The 20360-nt window shown below is 39.3% G+C and overlaps 1 protein-coding gene across 3 annotated transcripts in view; it reads right to left on the bottom strand.

Annotated features, from left to right (window-relative positions):
- The window catches only part of ehbp1 (EH domain binding protein 1), a 438810-nt gene that overhangs the window by 79321 nt on the left and 339129 nt on the right, over positions 1-20360 (bottom strand). For 2 of the 3 annotated variants that reach the window (XM_072265404.1, XM_072265403.1), the window contains exons 16-18: positions 13731-13878; positions 9704-9805; positions 5740-5870 (exon numbers count right to left, since the gene is read on the bottom strand). In XM_072265404.1, coding sequence (XP_072121505.1) covers positions 5740-5870; positions 9704-9805; positions 13731-13878 — 381 coding nt within the window. The remainder of the gene's footprint in view (positions 1-5739; positions 5871-9703; positions 9806-13730; positions 13879-20360) is intronic. The other variant, XM_072265405.1, reaches the window with a different exon arrangement.

The raw sequence follows: 20360 nt of genomic DNA, 5'->3' as shown, positions 1-20360 counted from the left end.
ATTAAGTTCGGGGAAGCTAGGGTTTCTCTCCCGTGTGATGTCTCAACCTCTCCCTCATCCCATAGTGCCCACAAACTGGAGGTGGGCTGTTTTTGACTCCAGACATGGCCTCCTCACATCCAGGCCGGAAGGCCTCACAGAAACCGGTTGCACTAAAGTTTGTATGGTATGGACTTAGCAAGGACGTGTGTGATTGGACTGTAATCTGTGTGGAGTACCAGTGGGCAAAAATTAACCATCATGTCCAGGCACCACTATCATTTTTTGAGGCCCCTGAGTGAGGTGGCCAGAGGTCATCCCCCGGCATTGGCGATGGCCACAGATGTGGCTTGGACATTTATCAGCACCTGGGTTTTTCAGTTTCGTACCCCATCTGATATTTCCTCTGAATGCAGTCCACAATTCATACCAGATCTCTGATCTGCAATGGCCCAGAACCTCAGTGTTAGGCTACATCACACTGCATCGTATCACCCGCAGTCCAATGGCCTACGTGAGCGGTTTCACTGCTCCTTAAAGGCTGCTCTGAAGGTTTCCCTGACTGATGAATATTGTCATGATTGTCTCTCGCGGGTTCTGCTGGGGCTCAGTACAGCTCCAAAAGAGGACCTGTAGTCATCCGTGGACAGCTGTTAAGAGAGTCAGGTGATTTCATTCCTGACACCATGAGCACCTGGTTGGCCCCGCAGCATTCCACCCTTCTCAGTAAATTCACTTCCTTTTCAACTATTTCAACCTCCTATCATGGAGTACGGCACTCTTGGGTTCCTGTTAACCCACATATTGCCTCGTTTGTTTTCATCCACCATGATGCACACCAACGTCCTCTTAGGCCTCCTTACGATGGCCTGTTCTGCATTTAAGAATGGGGAGAAAAGACTTTTGTCATCGATAAGAGGGGTAAAATCTCAATGTATTTTGCTAGATCACCTTATATCATCCCAGCAAGATTTAGAGGATTCTGCTACCATGCTCCTGGAGTCACATCATGACCATGAGTGTGTCAACACACCTCAGGATGAGCCACAGGCAGCTGCTGATTCCCCACCCAACACTGGTGGCACCAGAGATTTTTTCTTGCTGGTGCTACAGTGGGGCTGAATTATTCAGTGATGGTGCTGAGGGTAATATGTATGATAATATGTATTCGCAATACCAGACACATGGCGTTCAAAAGTCAATTTCAAGCATTATGTGCCTACTATAAATGCCTCTGTTGATTCACAAGCAACAGCAATTGATAGTTCCAATATAGAAGTGAACTGTGACAGTGTCAACAGCATCGGAGACAACCTGGGCTACACAGAGCATAAACAAACAAACCAACAGAGCATCCGAACCACAACGCACAACGTGAATCACACACCAATTCAACGTCAAATGCATGCTTTTCAACTGAAAAACACAACACTAACCCACAATGCCCACTGCTATTCGCATTACATAGACAGACAATGCCAAAAGATACACTGTTATTAAAGTCAAATAAGGCAAACAACAGATGCAAGGCTTTACCAGGAGTTGGGCAAATCGTACGCTGGCCATGCAATACCTCAATTAATTCCGCTACTGAATTTAAAACAAAAATCAACAGAATCACCGCTTGGAAGTCTAAGCAAAACTAGTAGACTTAATAGCAGTAAGTGTAATATTTTAGGATTGGCAGGAAACATAAGGACTATGGGGTATCCACCACAAAATAATAATCATAATCAGTATTAGTCTAGGCCCAAATTTAAAAAAAATTCAACTGCACTCACCATTGGTGTTTTCAGAGAAGCACAATCCATCTGTTGTTGTGACTAGTGGCGAAAGCATCAAAGATTTTCTGGATGTCAAGTGTCTTCGTCCTCTGGCTGTTTATGCCCAACAGGGCCAAGTTGCTGTTCCGAGCATCGCCGCTGCTATTCCTTAGGTAATTTTTGAGGCGTCTGAGGTAAGAGAAACTCCGTTCGCATGAGGCAGATGTCACAGTGATATGCAGATTAGTTTGTATAAACCTATAAATGCTTCGTGATAGGGTCTCATTAGAACTAGAAATTCCACTGTGTCATTCACTGTCTGTCCTTGCTTTTGTTTGTTTCCAGCATGCGCTGAATCTGATGTAGCTCTGCAGTCAAGTTCACTTCAGTCACTCCATAGTAGGGGCCATTGGCCAAAGACAATTCTTGTCGAGGAAGACTTTGTGTTTGGGACTCAATGCTGAGACTCCAGTCAGAACACCCCCAGTCTCAATTGAGAACCATCTTTTGATTTCAGTCAGAAGTCTGTCTATAACCAGACAGAAACAGTGCTTAAGAAGGTCATCAGAGGATGTGACAGGTGTGCGTTCGGTTTGGACCTCCACAACAAAATCATGTAGGCAGCGAGGTGGCTGGGCCTGTCTCCTTTCATGTGGTATGCTCTGTATACCGGCCTTGACGCACAGGTCCCTGCACACAGAAAATGTCTGCATGCGAAGCAGAACGTAGTATCTTTTGTGACCGAATATTCCAGCCAGGAGTACAGGTTAATCCTTTGTTGATTGCCAAACTGTTGCGAAGGGTATTTTTTCAATGCTGGACGACGGGGTCCTTCCTCAGGCTGCTGGCTAACATCACTAACAGTATTCCCACTAGCACAAAGAGCAGCTTCATCCACGTTCTCTTCCAAATCCCACTCCATTTCTTGTTCCTCTACTTCGCCCTCACAATCCTTCGATGAACTACTGTCGTCCTCATCCCCACTTACTTCTTTCTGCATGTCACTTTCAATTAAGACAGGCTCAGGCTGAGACACCATTGATTCCTCTGGATGAGGTTGTTTTCTCACTAAAAATCGATCCATTTTTCATGCCAGCCAAAACAATGCACGTGCCAGGCCCACGCTAGCTTGTAAAAGCACAATGTGTGTGTGTGGCATCCGTTAGTCTCGCGAGACCATGGATCTGCGCCTGGATCCTGCACAATGTATGTATACTATCAATCTCTCGCGTGAGTGAGAGTGAGTGACATTACCACCTTAAGTGACCTTAGATCAGCTTAACTGATCTGAGGACAGCAACGGCAAGACATTGACAACGAATGAATAAGCAGAAGTGTAGAGTGGATCTGACCTTAGACCAGCACAGAGTTTATAACTTTATTGCTGCGTGGGTGCTATGGTAATTGGGGGCGCTGTTTCACTAGATCAACTGGAGAAACAAGCTGTATTGAAAACTATACAGAGAAAGCACCAGCAAGCACCACCTCAGCACCTCCACTGCCACCCACTGAACGTAGGACCCGAGCTGGGTAGCTCCTCCGAGCTCTGGCCAGGCTCACAATGTTGATTTCAGTGAATTCTGGGTGGCTGGGGGGGAAGGAGGGCTGTGTAGGGTAATGTAATTGGTGGAAATATACATAATTCATAACTACAGACATTGTGCTAGGGTTTCACTTTAAGAGGGGGCTTTGACATGATGATGTAATTACATAAAGACTCACTGCGCTTTGTGTTCAGTATTTGGATTACAATAAACGAGTTGCTACGGTTTTGCCTAAACATAAGATGCCTACACCATTTTATTTGTTAAAATCTGTATTGGACCAAATTAAAAGCCATCTGCCTAACACCACTCATTGTCAGCTGGCAGAAATAACTACAAATCTACAAACGTACAATTGCACGCTTGATACATCTGCAAGATAGACTGTGAGAAGAATGGGCAAGGGACAAGGAACTTCCCAAGAACAAAAGCGTGAAGGTAAGGATCCACTTGTTGAAGAGGAACCCAATCAATGGTTTTCCATTTTACCCAAAGTGTGCGTATCAGTGGACCAATGTTTAAAAAAAACACAAGTCAAAGGAGGTAGCTAAGAAGCTGGGTCACGACAATTTTAAAGCAATTGATGGTTGGTTTTCTCAGTGGAAATGTTGGCATCGTATTTCATTCAAGAAAGCACAAGGCGAGAAAGATGGTGTTGATACTGTAAGTGCAGAAACATGGAAATCCACAAAACTCTCCTACTTGCTTCCTAAGTTTTGCGCAGACAATATCTACAAGGCTTATGAAACAGGGTTTTGGCCTGAAACATCGACTGTACCTTTTTCCATAGATGCTGCCTGGCCCACTGATTTCCTCCAGCATTTTGTGTGTTGCTGGTGTTCTAATTATTTTCTGCCTTTCATTTAAATACATAATTTGTTACTCAGTTGAATGGTAGTTTGTCTTTTTTTTTAAAAAACCTTTTTGACTATTTCCATGAAACTTCAGCTGATTGGGGTAGCCGCTTTATTGGGCCAAAAGGTACCGATCCCAATGTGTCCCAATTAACTGGGTCCACTGTATTTGTGCAAAAAAAGTTACAAAAATCCAGAAAGAACAAGGGAAAAAAAACCCTCTGGCTCCCTATTAAAATAGTCATTTGATGATTGTCTTCATTTGGTGCCACCAGCTTACGACCTCACCATCACTTCACTGCCTCCTCACGTCTCTGTCACCATTTTGATCTCATTCAATGCTACCAGATGTGACATAGCCAATCCGATTTGCTGGCCATCTGTAACTGACAAGTTATCTCCAGTGCAGTGAATGTACTTTCCACTAGCCAATATCCAAAAGAAGAATATACATTTATATCAGATTTCATGACATCCCAAAGTGCTTCAAGGCCAGTGACACACTTCCCTTCTTAAAATGGGCAGTCACTGATTTACTCTAAAAGACAATATGCACACAGCAAGCTCCTATAAATAGCAATGCATTCAATGTAAGTGTTAGCACTATTGCAAGTTCTTCAAGGATGCTTATTACTGAAGGCTGCTGAAATTTAGCATAAACTGGTGTAATTCAACTCCAACTGGGACATGTAAAAAGAATCAGAGAATTATACAGAATTGCATCAGGCCCTGTAATCCAACGTCCCTACTGGCTATTGTGGCCACCAAGCTAGTTCCCTTTACCCACATTTGCCCTGCATCCTTCCAAACCCCTCCTATCCATGTATTAATCCAGAAGTATTTTTGATGTCATTATTGTGGCTGCTTGAACCACTTTTTCTGGCAGCTCACCCCACACAAGCACCACCCTCTGCAGAAAGAAGCAAGTCCTCAGGTCCTCTCCAAAATCCTTCTCTTCTCAGTCCAAAATTATGCATTCCAGTTTCTAGTTGGCCACGTGCATTCACCATATCTATTCTCATGATTCTACCTCTATAAACCTGTCCTGTCGAAGGGTTTCAGCCCGAAATGTCGACTGTACTTTTTTTCCATGAGTTCCTCCAGCCATTTTGTGTGTGTTGCTCGGATTTCCAGCACCTGCAGATTTTCTCTCATCTATAAAATCATCCCCAACTTCTCCTTACAACTCAGACCCCAAGTCCAGGCAGCATCCTCACTAATCTGTTCTGCACTCTTTCCAGTTCAATGCAGATAGATAGGGCCAAGGGCAAACATTCCAATTGTACACTGATGCAGCCGGTGGTTGGGATGAATAGAGACAGTTCTATCTCAAATGAGGAGGAGATATAATTTCATGTTAATTGACTGGGGGTTGAGGGCAGTAGCTGTACATTAATAAAGGACGGTGGATGTAATTCATCACCAATCAGGGAGGGTTACGTAGAGAGTTGTAATTACACACGAATTAGAGAGGAGGACTTGATGATGATTTGAAGGGGATACAATTGCACATAATTTAAGAGCAAGTAGCAACTGTACACAAATTCCAATTTCAAAAAAAGCAGTCCTTCAGATATATCAAAAGTGTTTTAAACCAACCTTCAGTTCTTCCTGTGCCACAACATCAAGTGAAGTTTTCTGAACAGCAGTTGAAAGTGAATTTGTCACCTGCGGTTGGGCCTCTAAGAGTTTCTTAAGCTTCATATCAACCAACATGCTATTTTGACTTCCTAAATTAGGTGAGAAACAAATTGTTAAATTCTTTGAAAGCTGCAGATTAAAGACTATACTTTCAAAATTAATTCTGGCAATATAAGCAAGAAATATTAATACAAAGACATTATGGATTAGCTAAGAATAAATCTTCTTTTCCAGAATCTGACCACTACCAACCTCAAAAACAAAATATATTTGTTGGAACATAAATAAAAATGCTGTAAATAATCAGCAGGTCATCAGAATTCCTGGATGGTCATCTAACACCAATGCTACTTGACTTGCTAAATGTTTCTGTTTTGTTTTAGATTTCCAGAATCTATTGTTTTAACTTCAATGCATGTGCTTTGATTTGTTTCCCATCAATTAGCATGCAGCAGACTGATGCCAATGCCTCCCCATGAGAAACTCCCACAGATGTCTTTGGTCCTCCATACCTTTCAATGAGGCAGTGAGGACCGAATGATGTTGAGATCCCATTCAGCTTAATGCAGATGTCCTGCAGCACACATTTTAAAAGAAGAGAAAATGGGTGGGGGAAGTGAAGGGGCAGAACTTCCTCTTCCATCAAAACTCTCACAGAATTTTAAATTTGCCTTACATTCTGAGAGATTAACAGTATTGGAAATGAAGTAAATAATTAAAAACATTTATTCAGACATATAGAATGGATTAAAACATTAACCTAATTCAACAGCATCTTTTTAAAGAAAGCTTTCCTTTTGTGTTTTCCAACTTAGTCTGCATATTTTGACTGGTGTAGCATCCAGGATGTGATTCCCTAGTGTGATATTTGGTTACCCCAGCAAGACGAAGACCTTGGCACTGAACTCTGTGCAGTCCACAGATGGAGTGTCCATACCTGTCAGCAGGTCCCTAACTGTCAGCCAGTCTTTACATTCAAAACCAGCTTGAATTTAAATAGCTGAATGTTGGCAGTTTCACTTAGAACTGTCAGCCACACCCAGTAGAAAGTGACCCAATCACTTTTTTATTTGAAGGTGTTTGAGGTGGGTAGGGGACATACGAGCAGAAGGAATTAGTAACAGGTATGCAGCAGAACTATTTGTTAGTCAATCAAAAGCTATCAACTGTTACTTTTCTACTGTTTTATTGCTTTGTAATTTAATCCAAAAGATTTCAGATGTGCAAGTATAAAAATACATTTCATGACAGTAGGCTTCAAAAACCTTTATTATCTTTACTCTTTTCTTCAAAATAACATTAAAAACTGCTCCCTACAGAGGAAAACACATTTATTTTGCGCACTCAGAATAAAGTGAAAACAAAACATCAGAAAAATTTCTGACTTTGCTCAAAATATCTTTGCTGAAGAAATATCAACTTTATGCTGAACCACTGAAATTACTTACCCCTGTTCTCTCCCCTTTACAGGTACCACGTAACAGCTTTTACAACCATTGATATAGTGTAGTTGATAGACAAGTCACTTCACATGACTTATATGTGGCAAAAGGGATTTCTGGTAGATTTTGAAGGAATATATTATTTTTATCAGGAGTAGGCAATAGGTGCTGATTTTAGAAGTGGATCAGAGGAGGTCCTATTTAAGGACACACTTTACTCTGTTTACTGTCCAAATCCACCTATAAACTGACAGTTATCCAGAAAAGCATCCAGTCAATAACTCAATGCAAGGCCTTTGAATAGCATTAAATAAGTAGCTCTAATCTTGTTGAGTGACACACTTTTCATATTATAATTCCATATTCCTAAATCTTTAAATTCACATGGTAAAATAACAGCAAAATATGTAAACATTGTTTAAGGCAGATCCTCAATGAAACTTGTAAATGAGAGCCATAACAAGAAGCACAATAAATTTTCATTGACGACAGTAATGGTTTTATGTGCAATTACTGCATTACCTGAAGTAAAAGGATGTTATGCTATTTGACCTATTGCACAGATGCCACTTAAATTACTGAGTATGTGCATTTACCAAGTGTCATCTCATTTACTTGAAACCAGACAATTTCCATATTAATGAGGCAAACACCTCAAAATAGTTGGGATGGTTTAGGAAGGTTTGTGCATGGCAGGGAATGAATGTTTGAGAATTTCTGTGCGCAAACTGGCAACCACATAAGATATAACTGATTACACTTGAAAAGCTGTGTGACATCAAAGGAATAAAAGGTGCTACATCACTGCAAATCTTTCCTTGAGTGAGAGGAAGCAGCAAAATGTCAGAAGGCAAAAAAGGAATAAAAAATATTGGCTCTAAACTGCTCATGAAGATAAAGAATATTGACTAGATGAACTATGAGTGGAAGAATGATGAAATGAAGACAAGACAGATGATGAAGAATATTTTAACAGATCACTGGATATATTTTAATAATCATTATAATTATTATCATTTAATAATAACAATTTTAATCACTAGACATGAAAATCATATTTAGTTTTGAAGAATGATTTAGTTTTGATGTAGAGATATAATTATGTAAAAACTGCATTTCTAGCTGTGATTATGATTTGAAAAAGTTAGAATTATTTTAAATAGTACATGCATACTACGAAGGAGTAGTATTTTCTACATTTCACTCCTGCAGTGCCCCCCCACCATAGAATTCTCTCAAAGCAATGGATCTTGAATGGCATTCCCTTGTCACAATTAAATCTTCAGTATATCGCCTCAGAAAGGAGATTTTAGGAATGGGTAAGATTGTGCTCGAGTGCTAAGTTTTTACAATATATGATTTGTCTTGGAATTCAACAGTATAGAGCAAAGGCCCTGCACTCTCCAAATGTTTCTAAAATCTGAATGGGGGGAATGAAGTCCTGAAGAAAATAAATTTCTTTGGTTTCATGTACTAACTGACTTTCAGAACTCCCAAAATATGTCAGCACTACACAGACATTTGCTCTTGTTTCATCAACCTATGCAATTCTCTTTTAGATCTATTATTATTGTTCCAGGGTCTGCTATCCATTCATTGGACAGGCAACCAAAATCAACAAGCAAAAGCAATGTGAGGCCAGTGACACATTTGGGAATCAATGCTTTAGGACAAAGTCTGAAAATGACCACACAAGAAATTTTGATAATCATATAAAAAAAACAGGTGGGTAGCACTTGAACAATATGAGACCTGATTCCAAGTTTTTGCTTAAAACATTATTGGCTGTGGTATGCAAAACTGCTGTCAATGTTGCCTCTGATTTATAGAAAAAGGGATAAACTAATAATAAACCAATTTACCAATGTCAATCTGTGCATCACTCAGTGATTTTTGTTTATGATGAAAACCTTGGCATAGCTATAATGATCTTATGATTCACTTACTTGTCAGCACCTAATAACATATGAGGAATTGCCACATGTAAGTGCACTGAAGAGCAGATAGCACTGTGGATTTGGAACCACACTTAAAATATCACTTTTCAGAAAGGCCACAATAGGTTTAATGTTCTCCCTTGTGTCTTTATCTTATATGATTCCAAGCAATGTCATGGGAAAAATTAAGAAATATACCGTATCTCTTTCCTTGAAGGGGAAAATTGTTTTTTTTTGTGGCAGTGCTTAGTCACTGAATAAGGTATACTTTTAAAATTGATTTACATTTAGTTTGTTCTGGTATTCCCAAGGGAGATTAAAGATACTGGAATCGTGTCAAAAACATGATTGATGAATTGCATTTGATTGTGCACATACAGTTATGGTGTATTATTTCAAGGTATCACTATGAAAACAGTTTGCTGGAGCTCAAAGTTGCAGTAAGTGTGTTATAAAAACAGACATGAAAGATGCACAAAGCTCCAGCAAGCACCAAGTATTGCATTTTCCACAGGTTAAACAGCACAATATAATTAGAATTACCAAAAGAATCAAGGTCAGTTTCATGGTTAGTGTGCTCCTCTCCACCTCCCAAAATAGAGCATTCATTGCCTTCCTCATTAGTATCTACCCCAGTACTATCATCTGTAGAAACAAGAAAATCAGCAAAAGCAATCATAACACATTGGATCATTGAAAACATTAGTCACCAATTAGCATATTCATGCAAGCAAGAATGTCAGACAATGTTAGTGAAAATGGATGGTTCATTGTTCTTATATTTATTTATAGAACTTGCACAGATTAATGATTCACATCACAATAAATGATTGGTGCTTGTAAGATCTAACATGCAGAGCAGCAGTGACAAGCAACAGGATGAGCAGGCTGATATGAATATACAAAAAGAGTAAGCCACGTGATTCTTCAAATCTGTTCTGCCATGAATAAGATCTTGGCTAATCTGAAAGCAACCTCAACTTCATATTCAATTCACCTTTTGTGAAACTTCTGCTTTTCAAATATCTATCTCTTGCAAGATTTTGTCTCCTTTGAGGAAGAAAATTCCAAAGAATTTTAATCTGCAAATAAAAAAATTGCCTCATCTCCTTTCTTTATGGATAACTCCTTACTTTAGACAATCCTGATATCAAAAGTAATACCTGAAAAGGCAACTCTGTATCTGCTGCATCTTTACAACCTATAAAGTTCCATAAATTGCAGAGGAAGCCTACTCTATGATGTTAAAAATAGTTAACAAACGCAAAGGTCCACTTTTTATGCCTTTTGTGATCATTGAAATTTCAGAATCAATTATAGATTGGTGAGTAAAGTTTGAAATGCTTCTGTATTTGGAGGGTAAAATCAGAGAGTGACCAGGAGTGCAATGGACTAAAACAAATTGCAAGGAAGTGAAGACATACATGAGGTTTTCAGCAGAAGAGCTGAGGTATAATTGAATGAAATTAAGGTGATGGATGTAAGCAATGTTGGCACAGAAGTGATCCATCCATATCAAAAGTTACAGCAGGTTTACAAATGATCAGTTTCACTTTCAAATGGTTTCCAGGGAGAATATTAGTGAGGGTGAATATGAAATGGAGTTTGTGATGTGAGCAGAGGTAGTGGCTTTGAGCTTAATATTCTATTGGAGGAAATTTTTTCTCACCCCTCACTGGATGTCAGACAAGTAGACTGACAATTTAGAGAGAAGGAAGAGACCAAGAAGACAGGTGCCAAAGCCATGGGCAGGGATGACGGCAGAGCAGAGATGGCTGGAATTTCTGGAAGCAATTCAGAAGGCACAGGATATGTACATCCCAAACAGGAAGAAGTATTCTAAAGGTAAAATGACAACCGTGGCCTACAGAAGTAAAAGTCCAAGCGAGGGCATATCAGAGAGCAAAAGTTAGTGGGAAGTTAGAGGTTTGAGAAGCTTTTAAAAACCAATAGTTAACTAAAAAGTCACTAAAGGTGGAAAATGAAAGTAAGTTAGCCAAAAATATTAAAGAGGATAGCAAAAGTTTCTTCAGGTACATAAAGTGTAAAAGGGAGATGAGACTGCTGGAAAACATTGCTGGAGAGGTAGTAATAGGGGACAAAGAAATGGCAGATGAATTGAATAAGTATTTTGCATCAGTCTTCACTGTAAAAGACACTAGCAGTATGATGGAAGTTCCAGGTGTCAGGAGTCATGAAGTGTGTCAAGTTACCATTGTGAGGGAGAAAGTTCTTTAGAAACTGAAATGTCTAAAGGTATATAAATCACCTGGACCAGATAGTGTACATCCAAGGGTTCTGTAAATGGTGGCTGAAGAGATTGAGGAGGAATAAGTAATGATCTTTCGAGAATCAATAGGTTCTGGAATCATTCTAGAAGACTGGAATATTGCAGATGTCATTTCATTCTTCAACAAAGAAGAGAGGCAGAAGAAAGGAAATTATAGGCTGGATAGTCTGATCTCAGTGGCTGGGAAGACATTGGAGTCGATTGTTAAGGATGTGGTTTCAGAGTACCTGAACGCACATGTTAAAATAGGCCATAGTCATCACAGTTTTCTCAAGGGAAAATCTTGCCTGACTAATATGTTGGAATTCTTTGAAGAAATAGCAAGCAGGATAACCAAAGAAGAATTGGTTGATGTTATGAAGTTGGATTTTCAGAAGGCCTTTGACAAGATGCCACACATGAGGCTGCCTAACAAGTTACAAGCCCATGGTATTACAGGAAAGATCCTAGCATGGATAAAGCAGTGGCTGATTGGCAAGAGGCAAAGAATGGGAATAAAGGGAGACTTTTCTGATTAGCTGACGGTGACCAGTGGTGTTCCACAGGGGTCTTTGTTGGGACCTCTCCTTTTTACATTATATGTCAATGATTTGGATAACAGAATTGATGGCTTTGTTGCAAAGTTTGCAGACGTTATGAAGAAAGGTGGAGGGACAGGTAGTTTTGAGGAAGTAGAGAGGTGACAAAAAGACTTAGGTTAGGAGAATGGACAAAGAAGTGGCAGATGGAATACAGTGTCAGTAAGGGTATGGTCATGCACTTTTGTAGAAGAAAATTTAAAAAATCTGAGGTGCAAAGGGACTTGGGAGTCGTTGTGCAGGATTCTCCGAGGGTTAATTTGCAGGTTGAGTCTGTGGTGAGGAAGGCAAATGCAATGTTAGCATTCATTTCAAGAGGACTAGAATATAAAAGCAAGGATGTAGTGTTAAGACTTCATAAAGCACTGGTGAACCCTCACTTAAGAGCATCGTGAGCAGTTTTGGGCCCCTTATCTTGGAAAGGGCTTTCTGAAACTGGAGAGGGTTCAAAGGAAGTTCACGAAAATGATTCCAGGATTGAGCGGCTTGTCATATGAAGAGCATTTGATGGGCTTATTTTCACTGGAATTCAGAAGAATGAGGGCAACCTGAATGAAACCTATCAAACTGTGAAAGGCCTTGAAAGAATGGATGTGGAGAGGATGTTTCCACTGGTGGGAGGGTCTAAGACCAGAGGACACAGCCTCAGAATTGAGGGGTGTCCTTTTAGAACGGAGATGAGGAGGAATTTCTTTAGCCAGAGTATGGTGAACCTGTGAATTCGTTGCCACAGGCAGTTGAGGAGGCCAAGTCTTTGTGTGTATTTAGGGCAGAGGTTAATAGGTTCTTGATTGGTCAGGGCATGAAGGGGTACAGGGATTGGGGCTGAGAAGAAAAATGGATCAACCATGATGAAATTGCAGAATGGACTCGATGGGCCAAATGGCCTAATTCTGCTCCCATATCTTATGGTCTTAAAGCCTGAGATGTCAGCATACATGTGAAAACTGTTAATGCATATTCAGTTCACAAAGGTCTAAAAAGATTGATCTTTAGCGAATGCCACAGCTAACAACGGGAAGCCACTGCAAGTGAATCCTATCAAAAAATACAAAAAGATACAAACAGGACAAGCCAACATACAAATGGCAATGATGGAGATGCTCTGATAGAGGAGAATCACATGGTCAATTGTATCAAGAAGATAAAGATTTGTCACAAACATATTAATATAACATGCTGTAAGAACAGAATTGTACCACAAAAGGGGTAGTAATATAATTGGTTAGAGTCAAATAAAGAATTCAAGAAAGGGAGAACATGAACTTCAGATCTACAATACTCAGGGGTTCCAAAGATGAGATGAAGGTTGGAGATGGGTAGATTTGCTAGAATGGAGGAGGCAAAGTTTTTCTGAGAAGGATGATGAAGCTAGATATGAATAAAGTTGATGCTAGAAAGATAAAAAAGGTAGTCAAAGGTGTAGTGGGAATAGGAGGAAACATTTATTAATAAGAGCAGCTCAGATAAAACTTGAGGGGAGAAACTAGTAAAAGTTGCAAGGCCTTGGTCGTCATTCAAAAGGCAGTACTCAACTTTAACAAAGAACAATAGGACTGCAATATTATTTATATTAAAGATAAATATCCACTAATCTTAGGGCTAATATTTCATTTCTTTTGTTCACTATGATTGAATTGAGATATGAGAGAATGAAACTCCTGATAATTAAATGAGATATTGCACATAGGGTGTTACTAACCTTCAACAGTCTTTGATTTTTCCTTCAACCTTTCGGTAGACAGTTCATTGTAGCTTGGGAGATCAGACATCTTAACTCCGGATCGAGCTTCTGCGATTAATTGACGAGCTCTCTCTCTCAACTGACGCCGTCGCTCTTCATCTTGATGCTGGAAAGGTATTGAACAGCTGCCATCACAATCATTTATAAAAATATAATTCCATTCCAAAATTGATAACTTAGACAGTAAAAATTATGCTGCAGAGAGTGCCATTAACAGTTTATCTGTGGAGAACCCAGATAATCTATGTGTAAATTGTTCAAATAGAAGAACAAGTAAAAATGTTACTTTTGAGTACTACTTCATTGGCATTAATTAATCCTTTACATATTTTATCATGGTAATAAACTAATAATACAGCAGCATCTGCCCAGTACAGATTGTTTCACAGGGAGGTTATTCCCCATTTTGCAATACCTACACATATTATTCATCACAGATACTGCTCGACTAGCTGAGATCTTTGGGCACTTCTTCATTGTTTCAGATTCCAGAATCTGTTGTTTTGTTTGTCACATAATTTAAAATTTTATACCTTATTATACTCAATAACTTAGGAACAGCTTCTTCCCCTCCACCATCAGATATTTGATGGTCCAAGAACATTACCTTGCTATTCCTTTCCTTTGCACTATTCATTTATTTTTGTAATCTATAGATTTTACGTGTTTGCACTGTGCTGCTGCCACAAGACAACAAATGTCATATTTGCCAGCAATAATAAATCTGATTCTGATTATTTAACTGGGAAATAAGCAAACATGTTCACATCAACACCGACACTCTGTACAAGAGGGTATGGGGCTGTCTGGACTTCCTCTTCCTGGATATCCTTTTCATGTATAATTGGTGTACCAAAAGAACAATAAAGGATGCTCATTTAAGCAATTTAATCAAATACTAATAAATGAACAAATATATGAGCACCACACACTCTATTAGTCACCATATTTAACCTTTAGATTTAGTAACAAACACCAATTGCATTAAACAGTGAATTGTGCAGTACAACTACAAAAATATACAATAGCTGAAGAGAAAATTATATTTTTTATTTTTGGTTCAGAATTTCTGAACTGTCAACTTTTGTCTCCTCGAGTCATAAGACAATTGCAAAAACTCCAGAAGGATTCTTCTGCTACATTTCTCAAAGCACAGTCTTTACTTATATGAAGCACAAGTCAGTGGGGCACAGGAACACCATGACCTGTAAGCCACACAGCATCCTATCTTGGAAATATATTAGTTCATTCATTATCATGCGATCCAATCATGCCAGTCAGTACTAACAGCACCATGAGAGTATCTACTGTACATGTAGATTGTACCAAGGCTTTTCAAAGACAGTTAGTGATAGACAAATAGATTAAATGCAGGTCTACATCTCATGAAAACAAAAGGTGCTCATCACAAAATTGAAAATGAAAAGGAGTAGTTACCGATTGATTGACTGCAACCTCCAAGTGAATTACTGCAGGACAAGCATTTTAATAATTGCTGAACCCCAAGACCAACGCCCAGCATTTTAAGAACAGCTTCTTAACTTGGCCATCCGATTTCTAAATGGTCCATAAACCCATGAACACTGCTTCAGTATTCATCTTCTGCACTATTTATTTACTTGTAACTTACAGTAATTTTTGCATCTTGCATTTACAGCTGTTGCAAAACCAACACATCTCACAACATGTCAGTGACAATACGTATAGGGCACAGCTGTACATATCTGGCTATTTCTTTTTAGAATTCATGCGACTCCTGGATTAAATTTGCTAGAGATCAGAAAACAAAGTCAATCCATGTCACACATATCCTTTTTTAACATACATCAGTTCATTTTGGTTATTAGTAAAATAATTTTTCAAAGTCTGGTAGCAATTGTCCCTACAATTTACAATTATTCAAGTAAAGAACAACAAATTTCAAATGATTGGACATTCGAAATATAAATGGAAAATATTGTAAATACCTTTTGTATTTAAGACTATTCCACAGAATTAATATTCCACATTTTGAGAAAGGATCTATTTCTGAAATGTGAGTTTGTCTGTTCTCATATTCCTTGCTGACTCAATGTAGCGATTTTTTATGTTTATTGTTGCTACAGGATGCGTACAAAATATGTGCATGCACAATTGTTCTCAGCAGTACTGATGAGAAGACAATTAATGTTAAATTCTCTGGAGAACTAACATGGATTTACCGGACAAAAGATGTTGCCTTTTTGTATACTTCAATAGTTTACTGAGGAAATTACCATGGTTTTTGTCAACAGTTATACAAATAAATTTCTATCATAAAAGAAGTCACAAACTTCCCAGGCCTTTCTCTACTGCATTTCCCTTAGCCCTCCCACACTACTCTGAGGTCCTCAGGCCCCTTTTCTGATGTTCCCATGTGCTCCTTGAACCACTACCACAGGGGTCCTCAACCTTTTTTGCACCGCAGACCTGTTTAATATTGACAATATTCTTGCGGACTGGCCAACCGGGTGGGGGGGGGGGTGTTCAAGTAGGGTTAAACTCACCTCAACATGTCTTTTACAGTTAGGGTTTCAAACTTTTTCACTCCCAAATAAGGGACAACAGTAGCAGTCAAATCCCAGGACACTTTACCCCAGGAAAGACTACCATGACCATGAAGCCTTGCGCGGGCACCTGTGTGCACATGTGTGACATGCGCATGCGCGTACGTGCTGATTTTTTCCCACAAATCGGCTTTGCCTTCATCTTCCCGACTATACTGTACATACATTATTTCTACTTTATATAGGCTGTGTATTTATCATATCATTCCTGCTTTTACTATATGTTAGTGTTATTTATTTTCGGTTTTGTGTGTTATTTGGTATGATTTGTTAGGTTATTTCTTGGGTCTGGGAACACTCAAAAATTTTTCCCACATAAATTAATGGTAATTGCTTCTTCGCTTCACGCCATTTCGGCACGAAAGGTTTCATAGGAATGCTCTACCTTAGTGGGGTAATACGGGACAAACCAATTTAGCCCAATATACGGGATGTCTTGACAAATACGGGACAGTTGGCAACCCTATGTTCAAGTTCAGCAGTGCGTGACAGGGAATGAGAAAAGGTGCAGCTGACTCATATCGTTTCCTCACAGCCCAGTAGCACATGCTTTGCGGCCTGCTACCGGTCCGCAGCCCGGTGGTTGGGGACTGCTGCTCTACCCTGGCATCTCTCTGCCGCGCTCCTGGCCCTTCTACTTGTTACAGAGTTGCATGGAACAGAAATGGGTATTCAGCACTCCATGTCCACAATTACCTCTTTTTGCCCATGTACTCAAATAGTATTTGCCCATATTTGATCTGTAACCTTTATGCCTTGCCCATTGAAGTACCTGACTCAATAACTCCTGAACACTGCAAATGTATCTAATTCCATCACTTCCTCTAGCAGTGATTTACTGCTATCATCCATGCTCTTTGTAAAAAAAAACTTTCCCCTTAATTTTTTTTAAAGTTCATTTTTTCAACTTAACTGTGTGCATTCTTATTTTTGATACCTATGCCATGGGAAAACTTTTCTTATTATTTACCCCATCTATGTCACTTATAATTTTACATGTCTCTCAGGTCATTACCAACTTCTTTTACTTCAGGAAAAACAAGCCCAACCAACCTAACCTCGCCCCATAACCAAAATCCTCCATTCCAGGCAAAATTCTAGTGTTTCACTTCTGTACATTCCCCAGTGCAATCATGCCCCTCCTACCGTTTGGTGACTAGAACTGCACACAACGGTCCAAGCATGATTTAACCAGCATTTTATAAAATTGCAATGTCCCAACTTCTATATTCTATGCAGGCAAGTATGTCATATGTCTTCTTCATTACCCAATCGAGCTATTTTGCCACTTTCAGAGAACTATGGACTTGAAACCCTATGTCCTTCTTCAACACTCCTTACCACCTACAATTTGTTGCATTGGTTCTACCCCCATTTTACTTTCTAAAATGCATCATCACCCCTCTTGTCAAGATTAAATTTCATCAAACAACACTCGACCCAGCTTGTCATAGACTTCTAATCAGAAAAGCAGTTTTCCTGCCTCCTATCATTTTGGATCTAATTAGCCAACATGCACTGGTCTTACACCTTAACCTTCTGAACCAGCCTACCATGTGGGAGCTTGTTAAATGCCTTAATAAAATCTGTATCAACAACATTTATGGCCCTGCCTTCTTCAGTCTTCTTAGTTGCTTCCTCAAAAAATTCAAAATTAGTGTGCAGGATTTCCTTCACTCAAAGCTATACTGACAATATCTGACAATCTCTGACAGTCCCTGACTACCTATATGTACAGTACTTAAATCGTATCCTCATTATTAGTTATTGTACATTCTTTGGGCTGCCCTCTACTCATCCCTGCCTGATCGATTTTGGTGATGCACTTTAAACCACACTCCACTGCCAAACACACAAGATATTATGCAAACCACCTCTCTGAGTGAGAGAGTTCTGCTAATTGCAACTCCAAAGAAATAGGGCTTGTCAAATGCACTCTACAAACACACCCAAATTAGGAGAAGGAAACAAATAAAGTAGGAAAGGGAGAGGAGCAGACAGCAAGGTGGGAGAAAAGATTGGGAAGCAAGTATGGGAAAAAGAGAAGGCAACAGGGTGAGAAGGAAGTATTGTGTAGCAAAAAGACGGATAGAATGAAGTACAGGAGGAAAGGCTAGTAAGGGTAATGAAGAGGCAAGGAAATACGAGGTTTTGAGGAAACAACAAGACGGAAAGGGATCAAAGGAAAAGGTGGAAAAATAATAGGAATAAAGAGCAAAAGGAAGGGGATAGGATTCATAAATCTATTTTAACAGCCATCCTATTGGCCACTGAAGAGCACAGAGTGGGATCATGGTGAAAAGGATGAGAGGTGCATAAAGAGACGACATTATACCTGCATGTAATTGCTTTGCTCTTCCTCAATCACACTGTTCTCATTCTGAGACAACTTCCTATATAATACAATGCAATTTATATTCCATTATTACTGTACCACATTCTTAATGTAACACCGTTTCTGTCAGAAATTAATGCTGTACATAACTTCCAGTCTTTCCAAAGCTGAGTGAAATAAAATGGGAGTGTTATACTCTGACAGGAAAGAGGCTAGTGGGCTGGCAGTAACCAATATCAGTGATGAGAGGAAAGACAGTGACCTATGGACAAAACAGTAGTGGAGAAAGGAGGATCTCTTTCAAAGCTTATATTCAACTCTATTTGATTTCCAAGCTCATGATCGCAAAGTGCTGATGTAAGCATGTTTTATGTGCCTTTTACTTGAATTCTATGTCCAATAAGTGGGCCTGCAACAGATAAAGTTTATTTAATTGCTTACTCAAGGCCTTGAAACCTGCTTACTCCTTGTCTGCCACCCTGACCATAAATTCAGGTTAGGCATCATTATAAGCATCAGAAAAGTAAGGAGTAGGTCATGGAGCCTGCTCTTTACTTCAATAAGATCATGGCCACATGTCCACTTTGCCAACTGGTCTCTAGAACCCTGCATTCCCTTAATATTTTGATCTCAGTCTCGAATACTCATTCAATTGCTTAAATTCTCTCTTTCCTAATTCTGATCTGGAGCATCAAGTCACTTGTCTTTCCACAATGATGGCTGAACCTGCTGAGTATTTCTAGAACTTCGTTATTTCAAATTTCAAGCACCAGCAATTTTTTAATATCATTTTTTAAGACCCACGTTCATTTGGAACCAAGATTTCCAGTGAATTATAACCTTTTTCACTAAATAAATTTGTCCTTGTCCAGCCAAATGATTGACTACTTTTCTGAACCTCACCATTTCAGAAATCTATGCCTCTCTACCTTCAAGCCAAATGCATATTTCTGTCATGGAAACTTTCCTGCTCCTTAGAAGATCTCATTCTACACTGAACCCAAGGGATGAGAGAGGATGAGAGAAGGTGAGAGAGGGAAGGAGGAAAGGGAAGGCCGGAAGGAGGAAAGGCGGGAGGGAGGGAGAGAGAGAAACAGATAGTGATGGTGAGATAGAGATAAATAGAGTGATAAAGAGACAGAGGAAGATGGAGAGAAAGATAGTGATGGAGAGAGAGAGAGATAGTGATGGAGAATGAGTGAGAGTAAGAGCGCACAGGGGAGGGAGCGAGGAATGGAGTTCACAGAAGGTGGCAAGTAGAAAGCACCAGATGAATGATGTGTTACAAAGAAAGTTAGTGAGGCCTGAAAAACACATTTTATTCATATGTTGCTGTACATACAGTCTACCTTCAAGAGCAAATCCTTGTCTTGCACAAAATGTCATATCCTGCTACCTCTAAGAAAATCAAAGAGAAAAAAATTTAGCAAAGGAGGAAAAGAGACAGAGAATACAATAAGAGCCAGATAAAGATACGAGACAAACAGTGCAGGAGCAAAACAGAGAAAATCAGCTGCGCACATTCATCCATTAAAACATGAAACATTTAAATAATTGCATACCAGTCTTGGAGAATCAGGTACCAGCAAAAAAAATTGAGGAACATTAAAAGAGACAAATATACAATATGATTAGTACAAAACTACTCTAAATGATAAAATAAGATGC

This window comes from Mobula birostris, chromosome 8 (genome assembly GCF_030028105.1).
Source record: "Mobula birostris isolate sMobBir1 chromosome 8, sMobBir1.hap1, whole genome shotgun sequence".
Taxonomy (NCBI): domain Eukaryota; kingdom Metazoa; phylum Chordata; class Chondrichthyes; order Myliobatiformes; family Myliobatidae; genus Mobula; species Mobula birostris.
This window is presented reverse-complemented; position numbering and strand designations above follow the sequence as displayed.